Below are 26,620 nucleotides of genomic sequence, written 5' to 3'. Positions count from 1 at the left end.
ATGCTTATCCTGGGGATGAGCCTCTTGATATTGTGCATTCTGGGTTACCTGTGTTTTGACCACTCCCAATCCTTCCACCCAGGTTATTCTAGCTGCATGCTGAATTTGACTTCAGTAACATAGCACGGTACCATAATTTACTTATTCAATTTTAAACTAATTGTAAACTCTAAAATACAAATATAAAGGACAAGGATCAGTTATATTTATTAATGAGCAGGGACCAAACAAGTAGGGATGAGCATACAAAGAAGCAGAGAAAATGTAGATTAGATATAAGCAAATTAAATACATAATTTAAAATGATAAGAAATTAAGCAACCTGTCAAACACAAAATATAGAATTGCCATCAGCAGAAATAATCCAGAGTAAATTAGAATCTGATTTTTAGGGATGATCTAAAAAGAATTAAATCAACCCTGCCACACAACACTGTAGTAGGGTAGGCTAGATGACTCAAATGTTCACCATTCTCTACCCAAAATTATTCTGTGGCATGTACACAAAAGAATTCTAATTCAAAGCATTTCCTAAGTGGTGGATAGGGAAGGTGACTTTACTGGTAGAATTAAGCATGCTTTATTCTTCTCAACCTGCTTTCAATTACAGCAAAAAGATCTACAGTACGTGGTGGAGAACATTTGGGGTTGTCAGTCAGCTCTTAGCGCCTGGGATGATCTCTATGATTTGGTTATGATCAGATGGGATAAGCACTGTGAATGGTCTCCATGGAACACGGTCCTCCTCACTAAAGATGAGGCAAAAGCACATCTTAAGCTGCATAACCTTCAAGAGGTAAAATGGACGAATGCAATTTTTCTTCTTATATTTTGCATTTTATTAGAATCTTGTGACTAAAATTTTGCACTTAGACCCTCTGCATCTCAATTGGCCCATTATAACTGCTTCATAAAAATAGTCCTGTAAATAATGACTACGCTTTTGTTGAGATCTTAGTAAGCTTGTCCACATCTGCTTTTTCAGAAGTATGACATTTAAGTGTCACTAACACTTATTTGATTAAAGAAAAGGAGTACTTGTGGCACCTTAGAGACTAACAAATTTATTAGTTAGTCTCTAAGGTGCCACAAGTACTCCTTTTCTTTTTGCAAATACAGACTAACACGGCTGCTACTCTGAAACCTGTACTTATTTGATAGATAGTCACCTGCAATTAGACTATAAAAGCTTATGTGCTGCTCCGAGTTGATGATGTCACAAAATCTGCTATTCTCTGTTAGTAAAGATAAATTAAATTAAAAGAATTTAAGGAAATCCTTGAAACTGTTACATGTTTTGTCAAAAGAAAAGTCCTCTATCTAAAGATGCAGTAGCCTGGCAGAGGTCCCACTCTGAGGAACCTGGACTTAATACAGTGGAATATTTAGTATTCCAAAACTCAGATTACTTGAACTAGATGCATCAGGTAAAATGGGCTACAGTATTTCTTCTCTAGGCTACTGATTTAGTTGGTAGTGACCTAAGGTCATTGCCATGTAGTGGCTGTTTGGTGGCCAGTTCAGTTCTTAGTGGCACATGACCATATCATGAAGCACCATCTCAGCACCAGTTAGCATCCTTCTTGGAAGTCTCACCAGAGAACAGGAGGATTAAATGGGCATAGAAAATGAACTATCCTCTCATCCCTAGAAGTTAGCCTTTCAGAGAAGCAAATTGGAGGAAAGTGTTGTGGAAACTTGTGCTGCCAGCGCCCAAGATATACTTTTTTTCCTGTGCACACCCAGCTTGGGTTTCACTCTGACACCTTTTTGTGAGCATTACTTTTTAAAAGCTAAAATAAATTTTAAATTGGAATCTATGAGTTCCTTCATTGAGTCCTCACTCCTGCATTAAATCAACAAGGCTGCTCTGGCAATTGGGATCTCAGTTACTCCTTTGTGCATATTGGTGTTTATATAACTGACATTATCCCTCTTGCCCTCTGCTTGGCAGGCAAAGGTTTTGATTGTGTGGCTATCTGGTCTGACTGTACCAAATCTTGACATCATTAGACAAAGGAACATTCTCTACCAGCTGAGGCCCTAAATTTGGGTGTGTTTAAAATGAAAGTTAACCTCACCCAAAATGTGATTTTTTACTTAATTTCAATTTTAAAAGTTTAAACATTTCCCTTCTAATAGCTATCCATGCTACTAATGATGAGAGTAGGGAGACCAAGAGACTAACATTGCATTTAATATCACAGTTAATTTGTTTATGATTGTGTGGATTGCTAAATCACCAGAAATTTATTAAGGTCTGTGAAAGTGACTTCATTAACAACACTTCTGGATTGAGCTGCAGTCTGAAATTCCAGGCCTGCTTCAATTAACCCACAACACCCCTGGTGTATTTAATCTAAATTATTATAGTATCAAATTAAATATACTGTATTTTAAAAATACTGTATTTTGCAGACATTTCTACCTTGCAGAATGTTGGGTAATTGATTGAACTTCTATAAATAGAACACTGGATCAAAACCAAGGCTGCATAAAATGGTACAAAATAGTTTTAAATGGTATGCCCTGATGAGCATTTATAAAAGCATCAGTCTGTACCAATTAAGGTACAGTTCCCTTACATATCTTAGAAACACAAGTTTAAGCGTTGCCAGTCTCCTCTTGATTTTCAAAATTTTAAAATAAAAAATAAATTCACATTACTCAAAAGATAATAAGAAAATGGAGAGAGACCTAGTCTGGGGAGATGCTGAATGATTTAATAGGAGTTTAAAGCAGTCATCACTTCACAGGAGGCCTTAAAAGACTGCTGTACAGGACTACGTTCTGTTATATCTTACTGCATTAAGTAAGATGTCTGGATTTGAATGTTATGATTTGGTTTGTTAAACAGTTTGTAGTTCACTAGTGCAGTGTTTATACTATGCTGGATATATAGCAACATATAGATAAGAAATTTTGATTGCATTTAATAAAATTTGGATTTTCTTACCTTTCAGGCATATGAAATGGTATTCATTCACAGGATAAAGCACAAACATATCCTAGCAAAGAACTATTTTTCTCAGATTCCAGAAATGGCATCATTTTTGCCTAAAGGTGATGATTTGGCTCACACAAATGAATTGTTAATAACTAAGCCTATCCCCACTGGTTCAAAAGCATAACTCTTCAGACATAAAGCTGTAATCTGAATTATTGATTAACATGACTAACTTAATTGGAGTAAAGAATTGTCCTGTTTCATCTATAGATTAATTGTACTCTGGGGACATATCTAGATAAACTTCCAAAGATCCAATGCTCCGATTCTGACCACTTATTGTAATAATTGCATTTATTGTTCTGTTACTGCAAGTGTGTTAAGTTTCTAAACACAAAACAAAACATTTTTATAATACAGTTTGTAAAATTTATCATAATCATTCCATGAGCTCTTCAAACCTGAGGTTGTCTTCTTGTATCCTTAAGTGTCTACTGCTACTGCAATATAAATAGAGGAGATTTAGAGAATTTCCTTTATACACAATTTCTATTTTAAACAATATTATACTACTAAAACCTTTTTATAATATTTTAATTCATTTCTTCTGTATTTTAAACAAGTGAGGCCTTTTGGTTAAAAAAAACCATAATCCACATTCATCTACAGATTTCGTTACCTGTCCAAATATAGGCCCTTTATCTTGCAAAAATTTGTGCGCAGGAATAACTTAACACATGTGGGAGTAGTCCCAGTGAGCTTAATGGAACTACTCATATGTCAGTGTTTGTAAAATTGTGTCTGTATTTTGTAATACCAAAAATAGATTGTTTGGGACATGTTAATCTCTTAGTTAACTCATCTGAAGTAACAGCAGGAGTAAATTTTCTCCCTTAAATATGTTTACTTATGTCATTTTTTCCTTTGTATTTCTATTACATAAATTCAATAAAAAGTTACATAAAATTGTTCAGAAGTTCTTTCAGTTGTTTCAAACCACTATATTAGCCATTTCTTTGGCCCCAGTCCCCAAGGACTTACTGCTTTGACTAGTATAATTGCCTATGGTGAAGTAGAGGCACTTAAAAGTTGAAATAAGTAAATATATCTTTAGCAGCAAACAATATTAGAACTGCACTGTGCATTCACCAGGGACTTAAGAGCAGATCTAACCATGCCTATTAAAGTCAACAAAAGTATTTCCATTTACTTTAATGGGATTTGGCCCCTAGGCTGCAATCCAGCAAAACACTTAAGCACATGTATAATTTTAAGCACATGAGTAGTCCAGTTGACTTAAGTTCTTTGCTGGATTTGGGCCTTAATACAGGACTGGATGCCAGGAACGGGCATCTGTGAGCCAGAAAACAGGCTTTTTTTTTTAAATAAAGTTGAAGAGTAAAAGGTCCAGTGTCCTTCAGCAGCAGCTATGGGAAGTACAAGTTGTGGACTACAAGCTGTGACATGTTGGGAAGAACTTCCTGGTTCTTGCCAAGGAGTAGCATTACTCTCGAAGCAGGAAGTTTCAGCACTGACTGAAGCTGTGAGATCGAAGCAAGCCAGCAGAGAGGAAGCTGCTGGACTGTTATCCTGTTCTGCGTTTCTTTACAGGTAGGACCAAAAAGGCTTAAAGAGTACCCTGAGAGGAGTTTAAATGACAGAAAATTAGAACATTGGTTTGTTTGTGTTGGGATAGTTATTGTGGGAATTCGAACGTATTTGTAAGAGGGTTGAGTTATACAAAGTCCCCTATGTCCTTCCAGCAGGAAGTTTCAACACTGACTGAAGCACAAGGCAAGCAAGCAGAGAGGAGGATGTTGGACTGTAAACCTGTTCTATGTTTCTTTGTTCCTGGTGGTTTGTCTAAATAGGTCTGGTCTGAGGTGATACGCATGGATACATAACGCAGGCCGAGTTTCCTAAAGTTGCGTAAAAAGCCAGAAGGCAGACTTACCCTATCTTGAACAACTTCATACTGGGTCAGTGTACAGGAGAAGCGAAAGCATGAATCCTGTAGATACAATTCCATCCTTTGATAAATGAATATATTTTTCTTAAAAAGTGGCCATTAAAAAAATAACTCATATCTGGTCCCCAAGGAGCATGAGGGAATTAGTTCAGGCAAATCTGGACTCAGCTGCTGGTCTCATAATTTGTGTGTGCCATCTACATCTGGTGATTATAGAATTCACAAGAAAGCAAGCGTTTTGGTCCAGTGGAAGAAAGCTCATTTGTGCTAATGCTTTGCCTCCTGGTCTTTTGTATACCTCTGATTTTTTAACCATGTTTTCTGTAGTATCTGTTTAGGCTGCCCATGTTTGTAAATTATTGCTAAATTCTGTTGAAACTGAACTGAATTGGATACTTCACTGTTATCTGGGACATTGGCTGGCTGATGGACTCATTGAGAATGAAATTTCTAGCCTTTCAGCTCACATAGATAGGAGACTGCATTTGTACAAGGTCAAAGCTTCGGTCTTTCACTACAGTAGTGTTAAAGAATGGCTGTTGAGAGCCACTATGTGCTTAGAGGGTTGAATTTTGGAGGACATGAGACACCAATACAGAAATTAATGAAGAAAATCTGACAAATGTGCTGGTAATTTGAAACCCTAATTAAATCACATTAGGATGGAGCAAAATATAGCCATCATAAATCTGAAATACAACAACATGTGCTAGTGTCATTTAAGCACTCAGGTAGGACTGCAATAAGCATAGTATACAAACCTAGTTAGATGTGGCCTGTTCTTTTAGAGCAAATTGTTTTAGCTTTTCTTTATTGCTGCTTTCATTGTCTTCCAGTAATTGTATGGGAAAACATTTTAAAATGTAGAATTACCATAGTAAGAAGAAAAGGAGTACTTGTGGCACCTTAGAGACTAACAAATTTGTTAGTCTCTAAGGTGCCACAAGTACTCCTTTTCTTTTTGCGAATACAGACTAACACGGCTGCTACTCTGAAACCTGTCATAGTAAGAAGAATGCTTTTCACCTTTTTATGTCTTATAACATTGTTTACAATTATATGTATGTTATAAAAAGGATTTTTATTTTAGGATTTTTCTCTAGTTAGCTGTTTGTATGGTTCTGGCTGTTAAAGTTAATTCACAGATGCCATCAAAATGAGACAAACACCAACCTGTTGATCAAATATTAAGAAAAAAGAGCTTTTGCATATCCAATAGCAGTAAGGGAAGGTAAAGCTGACTGAAACGGGTATGAGCCAGGTTCAAGTTATTGTGCTCTCCAAGAGAGAGATCACTGCTCTTTTTGTATCTTATTTGATTCCACATAAATGCATGATCTAGCATAAACACAACATTTAGTAGTTAATTGAATTGCCTCTACTTATTCCCACTCTTGAATGCTCCAACAGGCATAGCTAATATAGAACTTGTCTACCTGGAGACACAGGAAAATTAATCCTAATTAACTAGGTGTGAATTTAAGGTGGGTTAGTTAAACTGCATTAACCCCCTGTGCAGACAGTCATTCAGAACTGAAATGGCTTTAATTCCATTTAGCTTAATTATCTTTGGATTTGAAACTCCTATGTGTAAGTGCACCAGCATGGTCTACATGGCCCAAGTAATGCATACTACATTAGTGTGTTTTAGAAAATACCTGGATAGTGTACATTACCTCACCATGTAGACAAGCCCTAAACTTAATCCAAGATTATGTGATTAAGAAGGAGGTGGGGGGTATTGAGGATCTGTATCTGCATTTCAAACCAGGATGTCATTTCAAGTAAGTTTTAGAAATAATGGATGTTCCTTTTATAGTTTGTCACCTTAAACTGTTTAGGTCAAAGACCTGCAGCACAGTTGCTTGAAATACAACAATATTTATAACATTTATTTATATATTGTCTTGAATATACAAACTAACTTGCTAGCTAATTAAATTCTCACAACATTTTACCAAAGAGGAAACTGAGGCAGAGATAGAGACTTGCTGTATGTCCTTGAGAAAGTCAAAGATCCAACTGGGATTATCTCTCAGGATTTCTTGCCTTTCAATCCTCCCTGAATATTAACTCCTTTTTGCCTCCTCCTCCTCCTCCTCTACTCCCTTCTCCCCAGACCTCTCTTGCTCAATGAAGTCCCTTGTTTTGGTACCCTGTGTCCTTTTTTCCAAACCCGTCCCCACGTCTTTTTCATGTCTCCCTGAAGGCTGAGAAATCCTTCCCTGACATCAAATGCCATGCCTCTCTTCTACCCTTCTCTAAATTCACTTCAGAGAGGTTTATGCTCTGAATAATTACCGTTTTCAGATTTAAACAAACCTTTGTTACTTTCAAGACATGTGCACTAGCCTGCCATGCGAGTGCACAATCATAGTCCTCTTCCTTGCCCTTTCACTATCCTACCCTCTTCTTATATTACCCGTTCTTTATTTATTCTCTGCCCAGTTGGTAAGATGCTCAGGGTAGGGAATCTTACCCATTTTGTAAAGAGTTTTCCACACTTCTGACATTACTTAAGTAATTACTAATAGCCCTGTGCTTATTACTTCTGCTTATACAGATGGAGTAACACAGGCCCAGATGATAAGCCTGATAATCATGAAAAATCACCCTTCCCATGTGGCAAGGTCAGCCAGCTTGGCAGTGACATTATCAACACTTCCTCCAGAGGGGGTTGTCTGTAGGTTCAGGAATCCACATGTGAGGAGATGTGGATTACATGAGCAGACTGAAGTTGGAGGGGATGTATATTCTTCCCCCCACACACACACACCCTGCACCTAGATCTCTAGGAAGGTCCTTTGGGACATCATCATCTTGAATTTCAACCTTAAAAGAGTTGGTAAACAAGGAAGAAAAGTGTGCTCTTCCTGAGGTCATCACAGCATCAGATAGCTGATGCTCCTATTTCCCTGAGCTGGTCCCAAGAAGAGTGGAGACAAACACCACAGACCAGCCAGTTAACTAGAGGACAATGCCCACTAGTGTGATGGTACCTCAGCTGAAAAATGTGTGGTTCACCAAACTGCAATCCCTGACTGACTCTAAAGCTCTACAGACACAGCAAGGAGAAGAGCAGTTCCAACAAAGAAAAGTTATTCGGGGGGGGGAAGGGTTTCTCTAACAGAACACCTGGGCACAGATGCCTAGCAGGAGAGACTTGTCCTAGCTTTTTAAGGTATGTGGGGCCAATAATAGCACGTGCATATAAGCCCATAGTACATGTTATGATTGGGCATCAATTAACCAAGGTTCCAAGCAAATCTTACCACAGATCACTAAAAGTTCTCCTAGATATGTAAAGATTCCAGCCTTAACCCATTCTTTCTACAAGGAAAAGCATAAACTGATAATTCTATTACTATGCAGTTTACTTAAGTAAACTATTCAGTAATTTTTATTTAGTAGTTTTGTGATTGTGCTCATATAATAATTTGATCAATTGTGGGTCTCAATGTTTGTTAATCAATTTTAATTCATACTGTTAACTCCTTGAATTGATTAATTTGGTTTACATTGTAAGCTCAATTGGATTCTTATATTATTTAGTACTTTAGAGAAGTATAATAAATTGGTTTTAGTTGTTTATGCTCTTAAAAGCCATAAAAACAATTGTTTTTCTCAAATCAAATAATGAGGTGGTAAAAATAACCTTAATTAAAGGGACTTTGATTAAACATTAACAAATCATTTCACTCAGATTGTGGAAACCTTAGTACTTCTCCAAATTTGGTAAATGGCCAATATGCCTGTGTTAGTCACTTGAAGAGAAATTTTTTAAAAGTGTGCAGGTGTTTTAGAATAGAGGTATTTTTGACCCATCTCTCTAAAATAGAAAGATTCATAAAGAATTAACAAGCTGAAAGAGGGAAAAGGAAATTCCCTTCTGATCACTATACTCCCAGGCTGACAGTGAGGTAGTGAAGTTTCCTGTTGAAGGAGTAGAAAAGTGCAGTCAGGCATACTATTTAAATAAGCTAGACACAGAAGTCTGGAGTAGAGGATTCACTAAGGGTTTTGGTAAAGCTACAAGATAAAAAGCTTCAAACTTTCAGTTTTGCCTTCATCTGAAGCAAAGCTTTCATGGGTTACAGAGAGGCCAAACTATCTTCCCCTTTTCTGTGAGGAAAATCTGCTTCCTGCACATGGAAGAAAACTGCTAGTCACCACATCTGGAAATATCAAATAGTGAGTGTTAAGTTTCTTTAATTTATACTTCCACTTAAAGGTTTTCACCCACATTGTGACAGGGTTTATTAACTCCTTTCCCCAACTATGGGGCAGCCAACTCATTTGAAACATTGAGCAGATATATCTTCCTTCCTTTGCAGGCTATTTAGAATCATAGGACTGGAAGAGACCTCAAGAGGTCATCTAGTCCAGTCCCCTGCACTAATGGCAGAACTAAGTATTATCTAGACCATCCCCAACAGGTGTTTGTCTAACCTGCTCTTAAAAAAATCTCCAATGATGGAGATTCCACAGCCTCCCTAGGCAATTTATTCCAGTGCTTAACCACCCTAACAGTTAGGAAATTTTTCCTAGCTGTCCAACCTAAACCACCCTTGCTGCAATTTAAGCCCATTGCTTCTTGTCCTATCCTCAGGGGTTACGGAGAACAATTTTTCTTCCTCATCCTTGTAACAACCTTTTATGTACTTGGAAACTGTTACATCTACTCTCAGTCTTCTCTTCGCCAAACTAAACAAATGCAATTTTTTCAATTTTTCCTCACAGGTCATGTTTACTAGGTTTTTAATAATTTTTGTTGTCCTTCTCTGGATTTTCACTCATTTGTCTACATCTGTGGAAAAACCTGTCTGTGGAAAAACCTGAGTGTCTCTGGATTAAGTTTAGAAGTGTGTGCAACAAGAGTGATGTCATGGTGGGAGTCTGCTATAGACCACCGGACCAGGGGGATGAGGTGGATGAGGCTTTCTTCCGGCAACTCACGGAAGCTACTAGATCGCATGCCCTGATTCTCATGGGTGACTTTAATTTTCCTGATATCTGCTGGGAGAGCAATACAGCGGTGCATAGACAATCCAGGAAGTTTTTGGAAAGCGTAGGGGACAATTTCCTGGTGCAAGTGCTAGGGGAGCCAACTAGGGGGAGCGCTTTTCTTGACCTGCTGCTCACAAACCGGGTAGAATTAGTGGGGGAAGCAAAAGTGGATGGGAATCTGGGAGGCAGTGACCATGAGTTGGTTGAGTTCAGGATCCTGACGCAGGGAAGAAAGGTAAGCAGCAGGATACGGACCCTGGACTTCAGGAAAGCAGACTTTGACTCCCTCAGGGAACAGATGGCCAGGATCCCCTGGGGGACTAACATGAAAGGGAAGGGAGTCCAGGAGAGCTGGCTGTATTTCAAGGAATCCCTGTTGAGGTTACAGGGACAAACCATCCCGATGAGTCGAAAGAATAGTAAATATGGCAGGCGACCAGCTTGGCTTAATGGTGAAATCCTAGCGGATCTTAAACATAAAAAAGAAGCTTACAAGAAGTGGAAGGTTGGACATATGACCAGGGAAGAGTATAAAAATATTGCTCGGGCATGTAGGAAAGATATCAGGAGGGCCAAATCGCACCTGGAGCTGCAGCTAGCAAGAGATGTCAAGAGTAACAAGAAGGGTTTCTTCAGGTATGTTGGCAACAAGAAGAAAGCCAAGGAAAGTGTGGGCCCCTTACTGAATGAGGGAGGCAAGCTAGTGACAGAGGATGTGGAAAAAGCTAATGTACTCAATGCTTTTTTTGCCTCTGTTTTCACTAACAAGGTCAGCTCCCAGACTGCTGTGCTGGGCATCACAAAACGGGGAAGAGATGGCCAGCCCTCTGTAGAGATAGAGGTGGTTAGGGACTATTTAGAAAAGCTGGACGTGCACAAGTCCATGGGGCCGGACGAATTGCATCCGAGAGTGCTGAGGGAATTGGCGGCTGTGATTGCAGAGCCCTTGGCCATTATCTTTGAAAACTCGTGGCGAACGGGGGAAGTCCCGGATGACTGGAAAAAGGCTAATGTAGTGCCCATCTTTAAAAAAGGGAAGAAGGAGGATCCTGGGAACTACAGGCCGGTCAGCCTCACCTCAGTCCCTGGAAAAATCATGGAGCAGGTCCTCAAAGAATCAATCCTGAAGCACTTAGAGGAGAGGAAAGTGATCAGGAACAGTCAGCATGGATTCACCAAGGGAAGGTCATGCCTGACTAATCTAATCGCCTTTTATGATGAGATTACTGGTTCTGTGGATGAAGGGAAAGCAGTGGATGTATTGTTTCTTGACTTTAGCAAAGCTTTTGACACGGTCTCCCACAGCATTCTTGTCAGCAAGTTAAGGAAGTATGGGCTGGATGAATGCACTATAAGGTGGGTAGAAAGCTGGCTAGATTGTCGGGCTCAACGGGTAGTGATCAATGGCTCCATGTCTAGTTGGCAGCCGGTGTCAAGTGGAGTGCCCCAGGGGTCGGTCCTGGGGCCCGTTTGTTCAATATCTTCATAAATGATCTGGAGGATGGTGTGGATTGCACTCTCCGCAAATTTGCGGATGATACTAAACTGGGAGGAGTGGTAGATACGCTGGAGGGGAGGGATAGGATACAGAAGGACCTAGACAAATTGGAGGATTGGGCCAAAAGAAATCTAATGAGGTTCAATAAGGATAAGTGCAGGGTCCTGCACTTAGGATGGAAGAATCCAATGCACCGCTACAGACTAGGGACCGAATGGCTCGGCAGCAGTTCTGCGGAAAAGGACCTAGGGGTGACAGTGGACGAGAAGCTGGATATGAGTCAGCAGTGTGCCCTTGTTGCCAAGAAGGCCAATGGCATTTTGGGATGTATAAGTAGGGGCATAGCGAGCAGATCGAGGGACGTGATCGTTCCCCTCTATTCGACACTGGTGAGGCCTCATCTGGAGTACTGTGTCCAGTTTTGGGCCCCACACTACAAGAAGGATGTGGATAAATTGGAAAGAGTACAGCGAAGGGCAACAAAAATGATTAGGGGTCTAGAGCACATGACTTATGAGGAGAGGCTGAGGGAGCTGGGATTGTTTAGTCTGCAGAAGAGAAGAATGAGGGGGGATTTGATAGCTGCTTTCAACTACCTGAAAGGGGGTTTCAAAGAGGATGGCTCTAGACTGTTCTCAATGGTAGCAGATGACAGAACGAGGAGTAATGGTCTCAAGTTGCAATGGGGGAGGTTTAGATTGGATATTAGGAAAAACTTTTTCACTAAGAGGGTGGTGAAACACTGGAATGCGTTACCTAGGGAGGTGGTAGAATCTCCTTCCTTAGAGGTTTTTAAGGTCAGGCTTGACAAAGCCCTGGCTAGGATGATTTAACTGGGACTTGGTCCTGCTTTGAGCAGGGGGTTGGACTAGATGACCTTCTGGGGTCCCTTCCAACCCTGATATTCTATGATTCTATGATCTTTCCTGACATGTGGCACCCAGAACTGGGCACAATACTCCAGTTGAGGCCAAATCAGCATGGAGTAGAGCAGAAGAGTTACTTCTTGTGTCTTGCTTACAACATGCTCACGAAAGCTTATGCTCTAATAAATTTGTTAGTCTCTAAGGTGCCACAAGTACTCCTTTTCTTTTTGCGAATACAGACTAACACGGCTGCTACTCTGAAACATTCCTGCTAATACCTCCCAGAATGATGTTTCTTTTTTTTTTTTTGCGCACAATACTGTTACACTGTTAACTCATATTCAACTTGTGATCCAATATCACCTCCAGATCTTTCTGCAATACTCCTTCCTAGGCAGTCATTTCCCATTTTGTAAGTGAGCAACTGATTGTTCCTTCCTAAGTGGAGTACTTTGCATTTGTCCTTATTGACTTTTATCCTATTTACTTTAGATGATTTCTCCAGATAATTTTGAATTTCAGTCCTATCCTCCACAGCACTTGGAGTTCTATCCTCCATGTCTCCCAGCTTAGTATCATGTGCAAACTTTATAAATGAACTCTATCATTATCTAAATCATTGATAAAGATATTGAACAGAATTGGACCCAGAACTAATCCCAATCAGACCCCACTTGATGTGCCCTTCCAGCTTGACTGTGAAGCACTATGACTACTCTCTGGGAACACTTTTCCAACCAGTTATGCACCCACCTTAGAGTAGCTCCATCTAAGTTTTATTGCCCTAATTTGTTTATGAGAAGGTCATGCGAGACAGTATCAAAAGTTTTACTAAGGTCAAGATATACCATGTCTACCTCTTCCCCTGTATACACAAGGCTTGTTACCCTGTCAAAGAAAGCTATTAGGTTCGTTTGACATTATTTGTTCTTGACAAATCTATGCTGACTATTGCTTATCACCTTTTTATCTTCCAAGTGTTGGCATATTGATTCCTTAGTTATTTGCTCCACTATCTTTGCCATCTATCTAGAGAGAGGGTCATTTGATCAATCAAAATGGGGAAGATAAGATGACAATCAGTTGCAAGAGACCCACAGCCAGCACAGTGAGGACCTGGTGGCAGGCACAATATTGCAAGAAAATGCTTCCTCGTATATTGCCTGTGATTCCATCCTGGAAAGAGACAAACTTTGAAAAGGAAAAAGTTAAAGATTTGTGTGATGGGGTAGAGGGACACCGCCCACTGCAGGATGAGGGCACTCCCTCCCTCAAGCTACCCTCTGCCTTTAGGAAGTGAGGCCTAAAGGCTTAAGTCCATCGAGTGGCTTTTAGCTATGTGGCCTAGTGGCTAGATTCAATAGCATACCCTGGCTCTCAGGGCAGTGAGGCCTAGCAGCCAGAAAAGGGATGGGCTACCACCTGGGGGATGGCATGGTGGCCAGAGTAGGGGTACCCAGGCCCTCCCTAATCCACTGGGTCCCACCCCAGGGCTCTGGCAGCAGCGAGTGAGGTTGTCAGCAGGGATCCGACCACAACTCACCAACTATTCTGGGACTATGGCTAGTCCCTCCCCTGGGTTGCTTCCTACCACAACTCCTGTATCCATGGAATGAGTGACTTTGGGGTTCCTCTGCCTGGGCTGGTCCCCCTGGCTCTGAAGTCCCTGGGGTGCTTGTAGGCAGTGGGGCATCTGCCGGGGTCTCAGTGTCTCTAGGTTCTGCTTTCAGGGGCTGCTGCAGCTCTAAGGCAGGTGCCTGTAAGAGACATCCTTCCTCTTCAATGGCCAGCCTAGATTGAGCTGGGCTGCTTTCTTTTATACTGGTGCTACACCTTGAGCATGCCCAGTAGGTATGTGGGGGTGAGCTGTCCTCAGCCCAGAGTGAGGAGTTAACACTTCCCTGTCCAGTGCAGAGTGAGTGTACCCCATCATGGTTTGGAGCAAGACTTAGACAGATGATGGCTAGAAATGGATAAAGTGGCTGAGGATTTCAGAGGGATAGAAAAATTGCAGAATAGAAGGATGAAGGAAGAGAATGAGGTGTTGGTAGAGAAGGATACTCTTAAATGGAGGTTAAAAGGAGCTCTGGCAGCTCCAGGAGCCCAAGGTGCCCAAGATGTTTGTGAGATGAATGTAACCCTTACACTGGATGGGTTCGCCTTACCTCAGAGCCCAGATAAAAAAGAAATGTTCAAGAAAGCAAAACAGATTGATAAATTTGTCTCCCTTGAGAAGAGATATAGGTTTAACACACATATGATTAAAACTTCCCGATCTGCTTTAGAAGGAGTTTCAGAAAATAAAATGAGGTTTTTAAGGAGGACTTTAACCATGAACCCCAGGGTCTGCCGCAATTGCTTCCAGCCCACAGGTGCTTATTTTGACATGGGAAGGGGCTCAGAATCTGGATGGCATGTAGGGGCCTTTGTTCCCATCCCTCTCTATCTCCCTCCCACCAGAGCCCCTCCACAACAGTGGGTCAGTCCTCTTCAGCACCTGGGGCTCAGCAAGGTGAATCTTTCTCTCCAGACAGGGCTTCTTTGATAGTAATACCCCTCCTCCCACCACCAAGCACCACAGATCAATCCACTTCCAAAGGGAAACGCTCCAATTTTCCTCCTACATGCTTAAGTGGATGATCAGTTAACTTGGCAAGGAGTCTATGCTTTCTGACTCTCCCTCTTTGCAACAGAAGGTTGTGTGCTCTTACAGAGATTTACCTCTTCATTACCCTCCAATTACATCTAAGAGGATGAGGAACAAAGGGTCTCCAAGTAACCTTTTTCCCTGCCTCCCACAGGCTGAGTCCTAATTAAGGAAACACGCATTCCCAGCTTGTGCCAAAAGGTAGTTGTAAATACAATGATAAAATAGGAATACAGATTAAATAGTTGATGGTAGCAAAGTTATTGGTAACCAACATTTGGTGCCCAGCAGACACTTTCTTCAAAGAGAAATACAGTAACAGCTGGAATAAGAATTGCAATCTCTTACTCATTTTTTAAAACCAAAGCCCAGAATGAACACATCTGCTTTCATTATCCCAGGTTGCTGATGGATCTCTTAATATGCAGTGCCACCATTGATATGTCAGCTTCTGAATCTGTTTCTTGGGTCATATTCACACATAATTGATGACAGTCTTTTTTTCCCTGACTATAGACATTCTGTTCACAAATGTTAGCTTATCGTACCCATAAATTGTCCTTCTTTACAAAAGACATCCCTCTCTTCCTAACGGAGGGTTCTAAATTTAACTTCATCCCACACAAATCTGGCATTCACACTTTTTCTATTCATAATTATGTACATCAGGAATGGAGAATTATTAAGTAGATGGGTGTTTTTAAAAAGAAGGATTTACATGCAAAAGAAATTAAGCCCACATCACTTCAGTCTACCTTGATTACTATTTTTGTTGTGTTCTCCGTTTGAGCTTTGACAGGTTGAGATAGGTGGGTTACAGACTCTGCACAGGATTGAAAAATAAATCTGGGGAAATGGGTGGGTGTGGATCCATGAGCAGAAATTAAATATGGTCTTGGGAAATGAGCCTTTATATTCTTTTCATGTAATAAACTAATTGTAGCTAGAGAGCTGACGAGGGTAACATTTTGTCCTCTTTCTTCATTATAAAACTGTAATAACACTTAAAAACAGATTAGTCTGAGTCACAAAATTTGGAATTCGTGCTGAATTTCAAACACCCCAATGTTCAGAGGTGTCTAAATATGGGGTTTAGTTTATATGCAAATCAGGAAGTATCCAGGGAAAATATAGCAGTAAAATATACATTTTCTTATTAGATAGGAGTCTAGATGTCTAGATTGATGCTATCTGTGCACCTTATAGCCAGATAAATGAACCAATGAGCAATCCTCACATTGTAGTTCAGTCTTAGTAAGTCATCTTTTGTGCAAACTCTCACTCCCCAGTTTCTGTTGGGGAAATCCCCTATGATTCCCTCCATTGTACTAGTTTCTCCTTTCCTTTTATGACCCACCCAGATCAGAAATGTTTTAGGCAGCAAGCCTAAGTGCCTTTACACCTTATCTCAATGATTTCTTCTCTCTCTGCTGTTTGGCGTAAGGACTCATCACAGAAACTCTGACTTGTAGGTTAAGATGGGAATTCAACGCATTATTTGTTTACATTTATTATTGTTCTGCCTAGCTTGCAAAAGTCCAGCCCTTTTCAGATTGCTGAGTGCTGCTCTGATGTGGAGCTAGCTTTCGATACACAGATAAAAAGGGGTCTAGGTACATGACATTTTCTTTTATTTTTTTTCCTGTTATGCAGTTTTGCAAAGAGTTTGTTGCCTACACAGTGAAAACCAATGGTGTCACATCTGAGCATGAGCTTCCAATCCAAGAAGGAATGGGTGTGATAGAATCCAAGAAGCTGCAATGTAATAATATGCTGACTGTTCCTCTTGGACTGACCTCTCAGGACATTTGGCACGTACTGCTAAAATTGAAAGAATTCTGCCTATTCTTCTTGCATTTCACCTGCAACAATAAAGGACTCTAAGTAGATCCCAAAGATAACATCCTGAACTCTTAGCAATAACATTTTGTACCCTTAACATCACCCCATCATGTATTCTCTGATTATAAGTCTTTCTGCCTTTCTTCTTGTGCTCTAGCTGCAGACTAGGTGTAATCTAGGCCATTTTTTTTAGATTTCAGTAGCTTTTTGGGCAGTAGGCACATGCATGCACAATCCAGGAACATTCTAGACCTGCCGTGGGCAAATCAAAGTCATAGCTATTTAGGCCAATGATGAGTGCTTGAGAGCTGAGTGGTTGGTTGGTTTGTTTGTTTGTTTGTTTGTTTGAAAAATAGTGTTTTAATTAAAAAAAGCATTTTTCAGGACCCTAATCCTATTAATCAAATTCATGGTGAATGAGGCAAAAGGTTTCAGTTGGAGAGAAGAGGGGGAAATCTTTTAAAAAAATCAAAACATTTCATTGCAACAGTTTTGTTCATAAAAAGTCAAAATATTTTATTTCAACTTTCAGAATATCATTTCAAGTTGACATCTGGCTAATTAAAAAAAGAGTGAAAAACATTCAAAATGTCTGAATCAATACAAAAAGTAAAAAAAAAATTGTTTTCAGTTGACTCAAAACATTGAATTGCCTTGAAAGGAGATTTTTTCAAGTTTTTGTTTCAAGAAAAATAGATTGTGGTTCAAATCAAACTGGAATATTTTCAGATATTTCAGTTTGGCCCAATGAACCAAAAAATACATTATTTGCTCAGCCTAGTCATAACCAACAAGAGGTTGTCCATTCCTAGAGCCGACTGAGTACTTCGCTTGCTCTTACTGAACTTCTTGAGCTTGTACTAAATTCTTCTCTGGAGGCTCCAGTTCTTCCTTCTCTCCCATTTAGTCTTGCATTGGCTCACTTGCTCTGTCTTACACTGATCTGCACTGTTCTGTTGTTATAATTCACAGCCAACCCAGCATGTCAGGAAATGGAAGGTGGTAAAAGCTGCCTTGACCCAGGGTGGGGGTGGGGGCTGGTAAAGGCATAAAAGACCAAAGTAAGAGGGCATAAAGTGTAAGAAAAGAGGAGGATTGCTGTTTTTTTTCCTCTTGTATCACACCTGATTTTACATTAGCATATGAATAAATTGTGTTACATTATACATAAACTGTGCAACAATAAACAGTACACTAAATCGAGTGAGCCACATGAATTCAAGACACCGGGGCTTACCTCTGTACAACTTCAGCTCACATTCTGACCGACCTTTATTCACTTCACTTCACTTCACTTCTCTCAAGCTTCCCTGCCTCTTCCTAATAGTTTGCCCCAGAATCGCTCTCCCACCTTCTTTGTGCTGTTTCTTATGCTTGGGGCCTATTACTCCTCCTGCTTCTTTCTCCCTCCAACCTGCTTTCCATTCAGTCCTCTTCTTCTTGGAAGCCTTTCATCAATAATCCACCAAATCCAGAATTTCAAATTGTTAAAGTGAATATTAGAATGTTTAAATCACCAAAATAACTCAGAAGGTGTTTTCACAACTACCCCGCCGCATGATCTGCTCTGCATGGCAAAAATTGCCCTCCTTCTTGCATTTACTGATAACTTGTCCCCTGCCCTTTCCCCATTGCTGCTCTCCATGGTCTGTTGTCATTTTCTGTTGGGTCCTTGACATAACTGCGTTCATAACCCGCTAAAGGCTGGGACTACATCTTTTATTCTGATTGGAAAGTCCCATGCATGCCTATAGTGCACATGATACTAACTAACAAGGTGACTCTCAAATACAGAAGCATGACTTGGCTGCAGTTCTGTCATTGAAGGGGGCAGGGGCAGCATTTAAAAAAGAAAGAAACCAGAGGCTTGTGATGATGGGATAGAAGAAATTCCTATAACCATTCTAATCTTCTATTTGGTTTTTAAGGTATTTAAGTTACACCAGGTTTGAGAACATTGTAATTTCATTTGACTATTTTTTGATTCATGGGTCAGCATCTTCCCCAGTAAAGGATAATTAAACAATGGGGTTTTGTGCTGAGAGAGCAGCTGAGCCCTGCCTAGGGGGTGGGGCTTCTGACTAGGGGCCCTATAAAGGTAGCCAGCCAGTCAGGCAGCAGCAGCAGCAGCACAGGAGCTTGCAAACAGGGGAGTTTGAGTGGGAGTTTGTATTGTGGTGCTTGTTTGGGGTTTGCTTTTGCTGGAGGGGGTGGTCTTTTTGGTGTGACTTGTGTTTCCCAGATTAACAGGACTTAGGTGGGAAGGCAGTGACAGATACGGAGGCAGCTGTGGGAATGTGGGAAATCATGGAGCAGGTCCTCAAAGAATCAATCCTGAAGCACTTAGAGGAGAGGAAAGTGATCAGGAACAGTCAGCATGGATTCACCAAGGGAAGGTCATGCCTGACTAATCTAATCGCCTTTTATGATGAGATTACTGGTTCTGTGGATGAAGGGAAAGCAGTGGATGTATTGTTTCTTGACTTTAGCAAAGCTTTTGACACGGTCTCCCACAGCATTCTTGTCAGCAAGTTAAGGAAGTATGGGCTGGATGAATGCACTATAAGGTGGGTAGAAAGCTGGCTAGATTGTCGGGCTCAACGGGTAGTGATCAATGGCTCCATGTCTAGTTGGCAGCCGGTGTCAAGTGGAGTGCCCCAGGGGTCGGTCCTGGGGCCCGTTTTGTTCAATATCTTCATAAATGATCTGGAGGATGGTGTGGATTGCACTCTCAGCAAATTTGCGGATGATACTAAACTGGGAGGAGTGGTAGATACGCTGGAGGGGAGGGATAGGATACAGAAGGACCTAGACAAATTGGAGGATTGGGCCAAAAGAAATCTAATGAGGTTCAATAAGGATAAGTGCAGGGTCCTGCACTTAGGATGGAAGAATCCAATGCACCGCTACAGACTAGGGACCGAATGGCTCGGCAGCAGTTCTGCGGAAAAGGACCTAGGGGTGACAGTGGACGAGAAGCTGGATATGAGTCAGCAGTGTGCCCTTGTTGCCAAGAAGGCCAATGGCATTTTGGGATGTATAAGTAGGGGCATAGCGAGCAGATCGAGGGACGTGATCGTTCCCCTCTATTCGACACTGGTGAGGCCTCATCTGGAGTACTGTGTCCAGTTTTGGGCCCCACACTACAAGAAGGATGTGGATAAATTGGAAAGAGTACAGCGAAGGGCAACAAAAATGATTAGGGGTCTAGAGCACATGACTTACGAGGAGAGGCTGAGGGAGCTGGGATTGTTTAGTCTGCAGAAGAGAAGAATGAGGGGGGATTTGATAGCTGCTTTCAACTACCTGAAAGGGGGTTTCAAAGAGGATGGCTCTAGACTGTTCTCAATGGTAGCAGATGACAGAACGAGGAGTAATGGTCTCAAGTTGCAATGGGGGAGGTTTAGATTGGATATTAGGAAAAACTTTTTCACTAAGAGGGTGGTGAAACACTGGAATGCGTTACCTAGGGAGGTGGTAGAATCTCCTTCCTTAGAGGTTTTTAAGGTCAGGCTTGACAAAGCCCTGGCTAGGATGATTTAACTGGGACTTGGTCCTGCTTTGAGCAGGGGGTTGGACTAGATGACCTTCTGGGGTCCCTTCCAACCCTGATATTCTATGATTCTATGATTCTATGAATGACTCCTGTAGTGAAAGACACATTGAGGATGACTGGATGTGGAAGCTGTGGTATGTACATGATCCTGGAGGGGGGACCTGGTAAGAGTTTTTTCTGCATGAAATGCCATCTGATAGAGCTGATGGAGGAAAAGATCTGAGGTTTGGAGATGCAGGTGGAAAGTCTCGTTGAGTTTAAGAAGGGGTTTGAGCAGATGATGGAGCAAAGATATGAGGTATCTGAAGGGAAAAGCTCAAACTCACAGATGGAAGCAGGGCTGGGGAATTTTGAGGGGAGACTGGGTGAGGAAAGTGGTCAGTGGAAGCATGTGACTAAAAGAACCAGGCAGAGGAAAAGACAGGCTAGTGCAGGAGAAATAGAGCTTAGGAACAGGTTTGCAGAGTTGGAAAATGAAGAAGGGGCTCAGCAGGTAGTGGCTGAAGGTGGAAGGGTAAGGAAGAAGAGAAGAGAGGCTAGCCCTATAGAAAAAGGGGAAGAGTCAAGGGAGACTACACCAAATATGAGCCCCAGGAGGATACAGGATGGGTTGAAGAGGATTATAAGGGAAAATAGGAATGGAAAGAACTTGCAGCCAGAGGGAACGGGGAGAGACTGGAGAATAGCACTGTCACCAGGAAAAGGCAGGTCTATGTGATCGGGGACTCTTTATTGAGAAGAATAGACAGGCCTGTAACTAGAGCTGATCCAGAGAATAGAAGGGTGTGCTGTCTTCCGGGTGCTAAGATACGGGATGTAGACCTGAGGTTGAAAAGGATCCTCAAGGGAGCAGGAAAGAATCCCCTAATTATCCTTCATGTGGGAACAAATGATACAGCCAGATTCTTGCTGGAAAGTATCAAGGGAGACTATGCTAGGCTGGGGAAGACGCTTAAGGAAATTGAGGCTCAGGTGATCTTCAGCGGGATCCTTCCTGTTCCTAGAGAAGGGCAACAAAGGTGTGACAAGATTATGACTGTCAACAGATGGCTTAGGCAGTGGTGCTATAAGGAGGGCTTTGGGATGTATGGCCACTGGGAGGCATTCACGGACAGAGGTCAGTTCTCTTGGGATGGACTTCATCTGAGTAGGGAAGGAAATAGACTTCTAGGATCGAGGCTGGCACAACTGATAAAGAGAGCTTTAAACTAGGAACTGGGGGGAGATGGATGGGAGATGTCCAGAAAATCTCCACGCCAGATTTTAGCATTGAGAGGGAAGAAGATGAAGTAAGAAAGGATACAGCCATGGGTAGGAGAATGTATATAAGGAGCGAGGGCGGTGTGGATACTAGTCTAATAAGTTATACTGGCTGTAGAATGACTGTGCCTAATAGGGTACAAAATGTGAGCGAGGCCAAACAGCAAAAATTAAGATGTTTGTACACCAATGCGAGGAGTCTAGGAAACAAAATGGAGGAACTAGAGCTACTGGTGCAGGAAGTGAAACCAGATATTATAGGGATAACAGAAACATGGTGGAATAGTAGTCATGACTGGACTACAGGTATTGAAGGGTATGTGCTGTTTAGGAAAGACAGAAACAAAGGTAAAGGGGGTGGAGTAGCATTGTATATCAACGATGAGTTAGAATGTAAAGAAATAAGAAACGATGCAATGGATAAGACAGAGTCTGTCTGGGCAAAAATTACATTGGGGAAGAAAACTAGTAAAGCCTCTCCTACGATAGTGCTTGGGGTGTGCTATAGACCTCCGGGATCTAATTTGGATATGGATAGAGCCCTTTTTAATGTTTTTAATAAAGTAAATACTAATGGAAACTGCGTGATCATGGGAGACTTTAACTTCCCAGATATAGACTGGAGGACCAGTGCTAGTAATAATAATAGGGCTCAGATTTTCCTAGATGCGATAGCTGATGGATTCCTTCAACAAGTAGTTGCTGAACCGACTAGAGGGGATGCCATTTTAGATTTAATTTTGGTGAGTAGCGAGGACCTCATAGAAGAAATGGTTGTAGGGGACAATCTTGGCTCAAGTGATCATGAGCTAATTCAGTTCAAACTAAATGGAAGGATTAACAAAAATAAATCTGCAACTAGGGTTTTTTATTTCAAAAGGGCTGACTTTCAAAAATTAAGGCAATTAGTTAGGGAAGTGGATTGGACTGAAGAACTTATGGATCTAAAGGTAGTTGAGGCCTGGGATTACTTTAAATCAAAACTGCAGAAGCTATCGGAAGCCTGTATCCCAAGAAAGGGGAAAAAATTCATTGGAAGGAGTTGTAGACCAAGCTGGATGAGCAAGCATCTTAGAGAGGTGATTATGAAGAAGCAGAAAGCATACAGGGAGTGGAAGATGGGAGGGATCAGCAAGGAAAGCTACCTAATTGAGGTCAGAAGATGTAGGGATAAAGTCAGAGAGGCTAAAAGTCGAGTAGAGTTGGACCTTGCAAAGGGAATTAAAACCAATAGTAAAAGGTTCTATAGCCATATAAATAAGAAGAAAACTAAGAAGGAAGAAGTGGGGCCGCTTAACACTGAGGATGGAGCGGAGGTTAAAGATAATCTAGGCATGGCCCAATATCTAAACAAATACTTTGCCTCAGTCTTTAATAAGGCTAAAGAGGATCTTGGGGATAATGGTAGCATGACAAATGGGAAGGAGGATATAGAGGTAGATATTACCATATCAGAGGTAGAAGCGAAACTGAAACAGCTTAATGGGACTAAATCGGGGGGCCCAGATAATCTTCATCCAAGAATATTAAAGGAATTGGCACCTGAAATTGCAAGCCCATTAGCAAGAATTTTTAATGAATCTGTAAACTCAGGAATAGTACCGAATGATTGGAGAATTGCTAATATAGTTCCTATTTTTAAGAAAGGGAAAAAAAAGTGATCCAGGTAACTACAGGCCAGTTAGTTTGACATCAGTAGTATGCAAGGTCCTGGAAAAAATTTTGAAGGAGAAATTAGTGAAGGACATTGAAGTCAATGGTAAATGGGACAAAATACAACATGGTTTTACAAAAGGTAGATCGTGCCAAAACAACCTAATCTCCTTTTTTGAAAAAGTAACAGATTTTTTAGATAAAGGAAATGCAGTGGATCTAATTTACCTAGATTTCAGTAAGGCATTTGATACCGTGCCACATGGGGAATTATTAGTTAAATTGGAGAAGATGGGGATCAATATGAACATCAGAAGGTGGATAAGGAATTGGTTAAAGGGGAGACTGCAACGGGTCCTACTGAAAGGCGAACTGTCAGGTTGGAGGGAGGTTACCAGTGGAGTTCCTCAGGAATCAGTTTTGGGACCAATCTTATTTAATCTTTTTGTTACTGACCTTGGCACAAAAAGTGGGAGTGTGCTAATAAAGTTTGCAGATGATACAAAGCTGGGAGGTATTGCCAATTCGGAGAAGGATCAGGATATTATACAGGAGGATCTGGATGACCTTGTAAACTGGAGTAATAGTAATAGGATGAAATTTAATAGTGAGAAGTGTAAGGTTATGCATTTAGGGATTAATAACAAGAATTTTAGTTATAAGCTGGGGACGCATCAATTAGAAGTAACGGAAGAGGAGAAGGACCTTGGAGTATTGGTTGATCATAGGATGACTATGAGCTGCCAATGTGATATGGCTGTAAAAAAAGCTAATGCGGTTTTGGGATGCATCAGGAGAGGCATTTCCAGTAGGGATAAGGAGGTTTTAGTACCGTTATACAAGGCACTGGTGAGACCTCACCTAGAATACTGTGTGCAGTTCTGGTCTCCCATGTTTAAAAAGGATGAATTCAAACGAGCAGGTACAGAGAAGGGCTACTAGGATGATCCGAGGAATGGAAAACTTGTCTTATGAAAGGAGACTTAAGGAGCTTGGCTTGTTTAGCCTAACTAAAAGAAGGTTGAGGGGAGATATGATTGCTCTCTATAAATATATCAGAGGGATAAATACAGGAGAGGGAGAGGAATTATTTCAGCTCAGCACCAATGTGGACACAAGAACAAATGGGTATAAACTGGCCACCAGGAAGTTTAGACTTGAAATCAGACGAAGGTTTTTAAGCATCAGAGGAGTGAAGTTTTGGAATAACCTTCCAAGGGAAGCAGTGGGGGCAAAAGATCTATCTGGTTTTAAGATTCTACTCGATAAGTTTATGGAGGAGATGGTATGATGGGATAATGGGATTTTGGTAAGTAATTGATCTTTAAATATTCAGGGTAAATAGGCCAAATCCCCTGAGATGGGATATTAGATGGATGGGATCTGATTTACTATAGAAAACTCTTTCCTGGGTATCTGGCTGGTGAATCTTGCCCAGGTGCTCAGGGTTTGGCTGATTGCCATGTTTGGGGTCGGGAGGGAGTTTTCCTCCAGGGCAGATTGGAGAGGCCCTGGAGGTTTTTTTGCCTTCCTCTGTAGCATGGGGCATGGTTGACTGGAGGGAGGCTTCTCTGCTCGAAGTTTTGAACCATGATTTGAGGACTTCAATAGCTCAGACATGGGTGAGGTTTTTCATAGGAGTGGTGGGTGACATTCTGTGGCCTGCGCTGTGCAGGAGGTCGGACTAGATGATCATAGTGGTCCCTTCTGACCTTAGTATCTATGAATCTATGAATTCCACGTTTTTGTTAAGTTCCAATCTCATCACTTTCTTACTCTCTTTCTCCTTTCTAAATGTCCACATATACTGCAGCTTTCAAACCTGCCAACACCCATGTGTGACACCAACTTCTACAATCAGTGTAAAACTTTTGGACGTGGTAATTGTTCTGGGCCATGGTGCTCGAAGCACCACAGGCCTGGCAGGAGTACTCTGAGGAAAAACGAGGCTTACACACAGCTGTGAGTTGTTGGCTTTATTGAAGGTTAGTGACCCACCTGCAACGGGGACTCCAAGCGTTGCAGTCATGGAGGCGGGGAACCCAGCACACCGGAGCTCTGCCTGGGACGGAGTCCGACGGAGGGGCAGACAATCAGCATTAATAAGCATTCCACAAAAAACAGCTCATGAATATAAAGTTAGGTGCTTCTTAAAGGGGGGCTTTCTACTACCTGGCGAAGGGCCATGCAAAGCAGCTGTGTCCTTCAAGAACTATCTCCTACAATAACAAAGCAGCTGTGTCCTTCAAAAACTATCTCTATCACACAGTAACGAAGCAGCTATCTATGTCCCACAGTAGCCTCTCGGCTCGAGAAAACGGAAGTTCCCTGGCTAGGCCGTAACAAAGTCTTCTGCAGTCCCTTACAGTAATAAATAGTAGAGGGGGGAAAAAATGGAAATATATGGGATTCTTTTCATCAACATGAAGAAAGTTTCTATAAACTCCATTTCAGGATTTAATAATTCAGTTGTCAATAAATTACAGTAATAGTGAGTGAGAAATCAGTGGGTCTGGAATAAATTTGAGCCTCATGAGCACTGTACTGCAGAACGATTTGTTAAGAGGTCTGTGTATAAATTCAAGCCATATACAGTTCATGGGCCATTTGCACTGCCTCACTGAAAGTTATTCAAAAATTCTAGCACTGTTGTTTGACTTAATGAAATGGATGTTTTGAATGTTTATATTGTTGACATAAAACAGCCCCAACCAGTTTCCTAGTTGTATCCAGATACTGCAGATTAAACTGAGAAATCCAGCTTCCTTCATTTTATGTTCAGTTTTTTTCTTTGCAGCTAGTCAGTCATATACTAACCCAAGGGGGATCATGGCCCTAGTCCGGCTGTTCTACTCCCTCGCTGTGCTGCTCCAATTGGCTCTGTCTGTGGACCATGTACCTATGCTGCTCTGGTCAACTCACAGGTGAGAAATTAAAACATCTAGCAGTCTTTATGCAGTTGCTGTACCAGAACAAATTGTGTGTGTGTGTGTGATCATATAATCATGTCTACTCTGCCCTTCCTGAGACTTTGATCCAATGTACAATATATGAGACGCTATGGTCTATAATACTTAGTTCTGTGTTGAATGCAGAGGACTGGACTAGACATCTTGAGGTTCCCTCCAGTCCTATGATTCTATATAATTAAAGTAGGGCATGGATCAGCATTCACATTGCACTCCCTGTCAGTACCCGGCCTGAATCAAGAAAGCTAATGATCCAACCAGTGGACCAAATTCAGTGATAAATCCTGGTCATGTGCCAACAGAGGCATGTTTTGCATATGCTAAGAAGAAGATATAAAGACTATATCATAATGCATACATACAAGGAGGTTGAATTAAAGTTATACCAGCAATCGTAATTCTGGTA

At 41.3% G+C, this 26,620-nt stretch overlaps 2 protein-coding genes across 6 annotated transcripts in view; both read left to right on the top strand.

The window, feature by feature from the left end:
- IQUB (IQ motif and ubiquitin domain containing) overlaps positions 1-3,918 on the top strand; it is a 58,599-nt gene extending 54,681 nt beyond the window's left edge. The window contains exons 12-13 of one of the 2 annotated variants that reach the window (XM_038406732.2): positions 611-796; positions 2,964-3,918. In XM_038406732.2, coding sequence (XP_038262660.1) covers positions 611-796; positions 2,964-3,131 — 354 coding nt within the window. In that variant the 3' untranslated portion in view covers positions 3,132-3,918. The remainder of the gene's footprint in view (positions 1-610; positions 797-2,963) is intronic. The other variant, XM_043495845.1, reaches the window with a different exon arrangement.
- A 322-nt stretch (positions 3,919-4,240) lies between these two features.
- The window catches only part of LOC119857604 (V-type proton ATPase subunit S1-like), an 86,975-nt gene continuing 64,595 nt past the window's right edge, over positions 4,241-26,620 (top strand). For 2 of the 4 annotated variants that reach the window (XM_043495833.1, XM_043495840.1), the window contains exons 1-4: positions 4,453-4,558; positions 8,047-8,097; positions 9,014-9,107; positions 26,043-26,169. In XM_043495833.1, coding sequence (XP_043351768.1) covers positions 26,075-26,169 — 95 coding nt within the window. In that variant the 5' untranslated portion in view covers positions 4,453-4,558; positions 8,047-8,097; positions 9,014-9,107; positions 26,043-26,074. Of the gene's footprint in view, positions 4,559-8,046; positions 8,098-9,013; positions 9,108-26,042; positions 26,170-26,620 lie in introns of all 4 variants that reach the window. The other 2 variants (XM_043495838.1, XM_038406770.2) reach the window with 2 other exon arrangements.

The sequence above is a fragment of the Dermochelys coriacea genome, chromosome 1, assembly GCF_009764565.3.
Source record: "Dermochelys coriacea isolate rDerCor1 chromosome 1, rDerCor1.pri.v4, whole genome shotgun sequence".
Lineage (NCBI taxonomy): Eukaryota > Metazoa > Chordata > Testudines > Dermochelyidae > Dermochelys > Dermochelys coriacea.
Note: the sequence above shows the minus strand (reverse complement) of the source record. Positions and strands in the feature narration are given on the sequence as shown.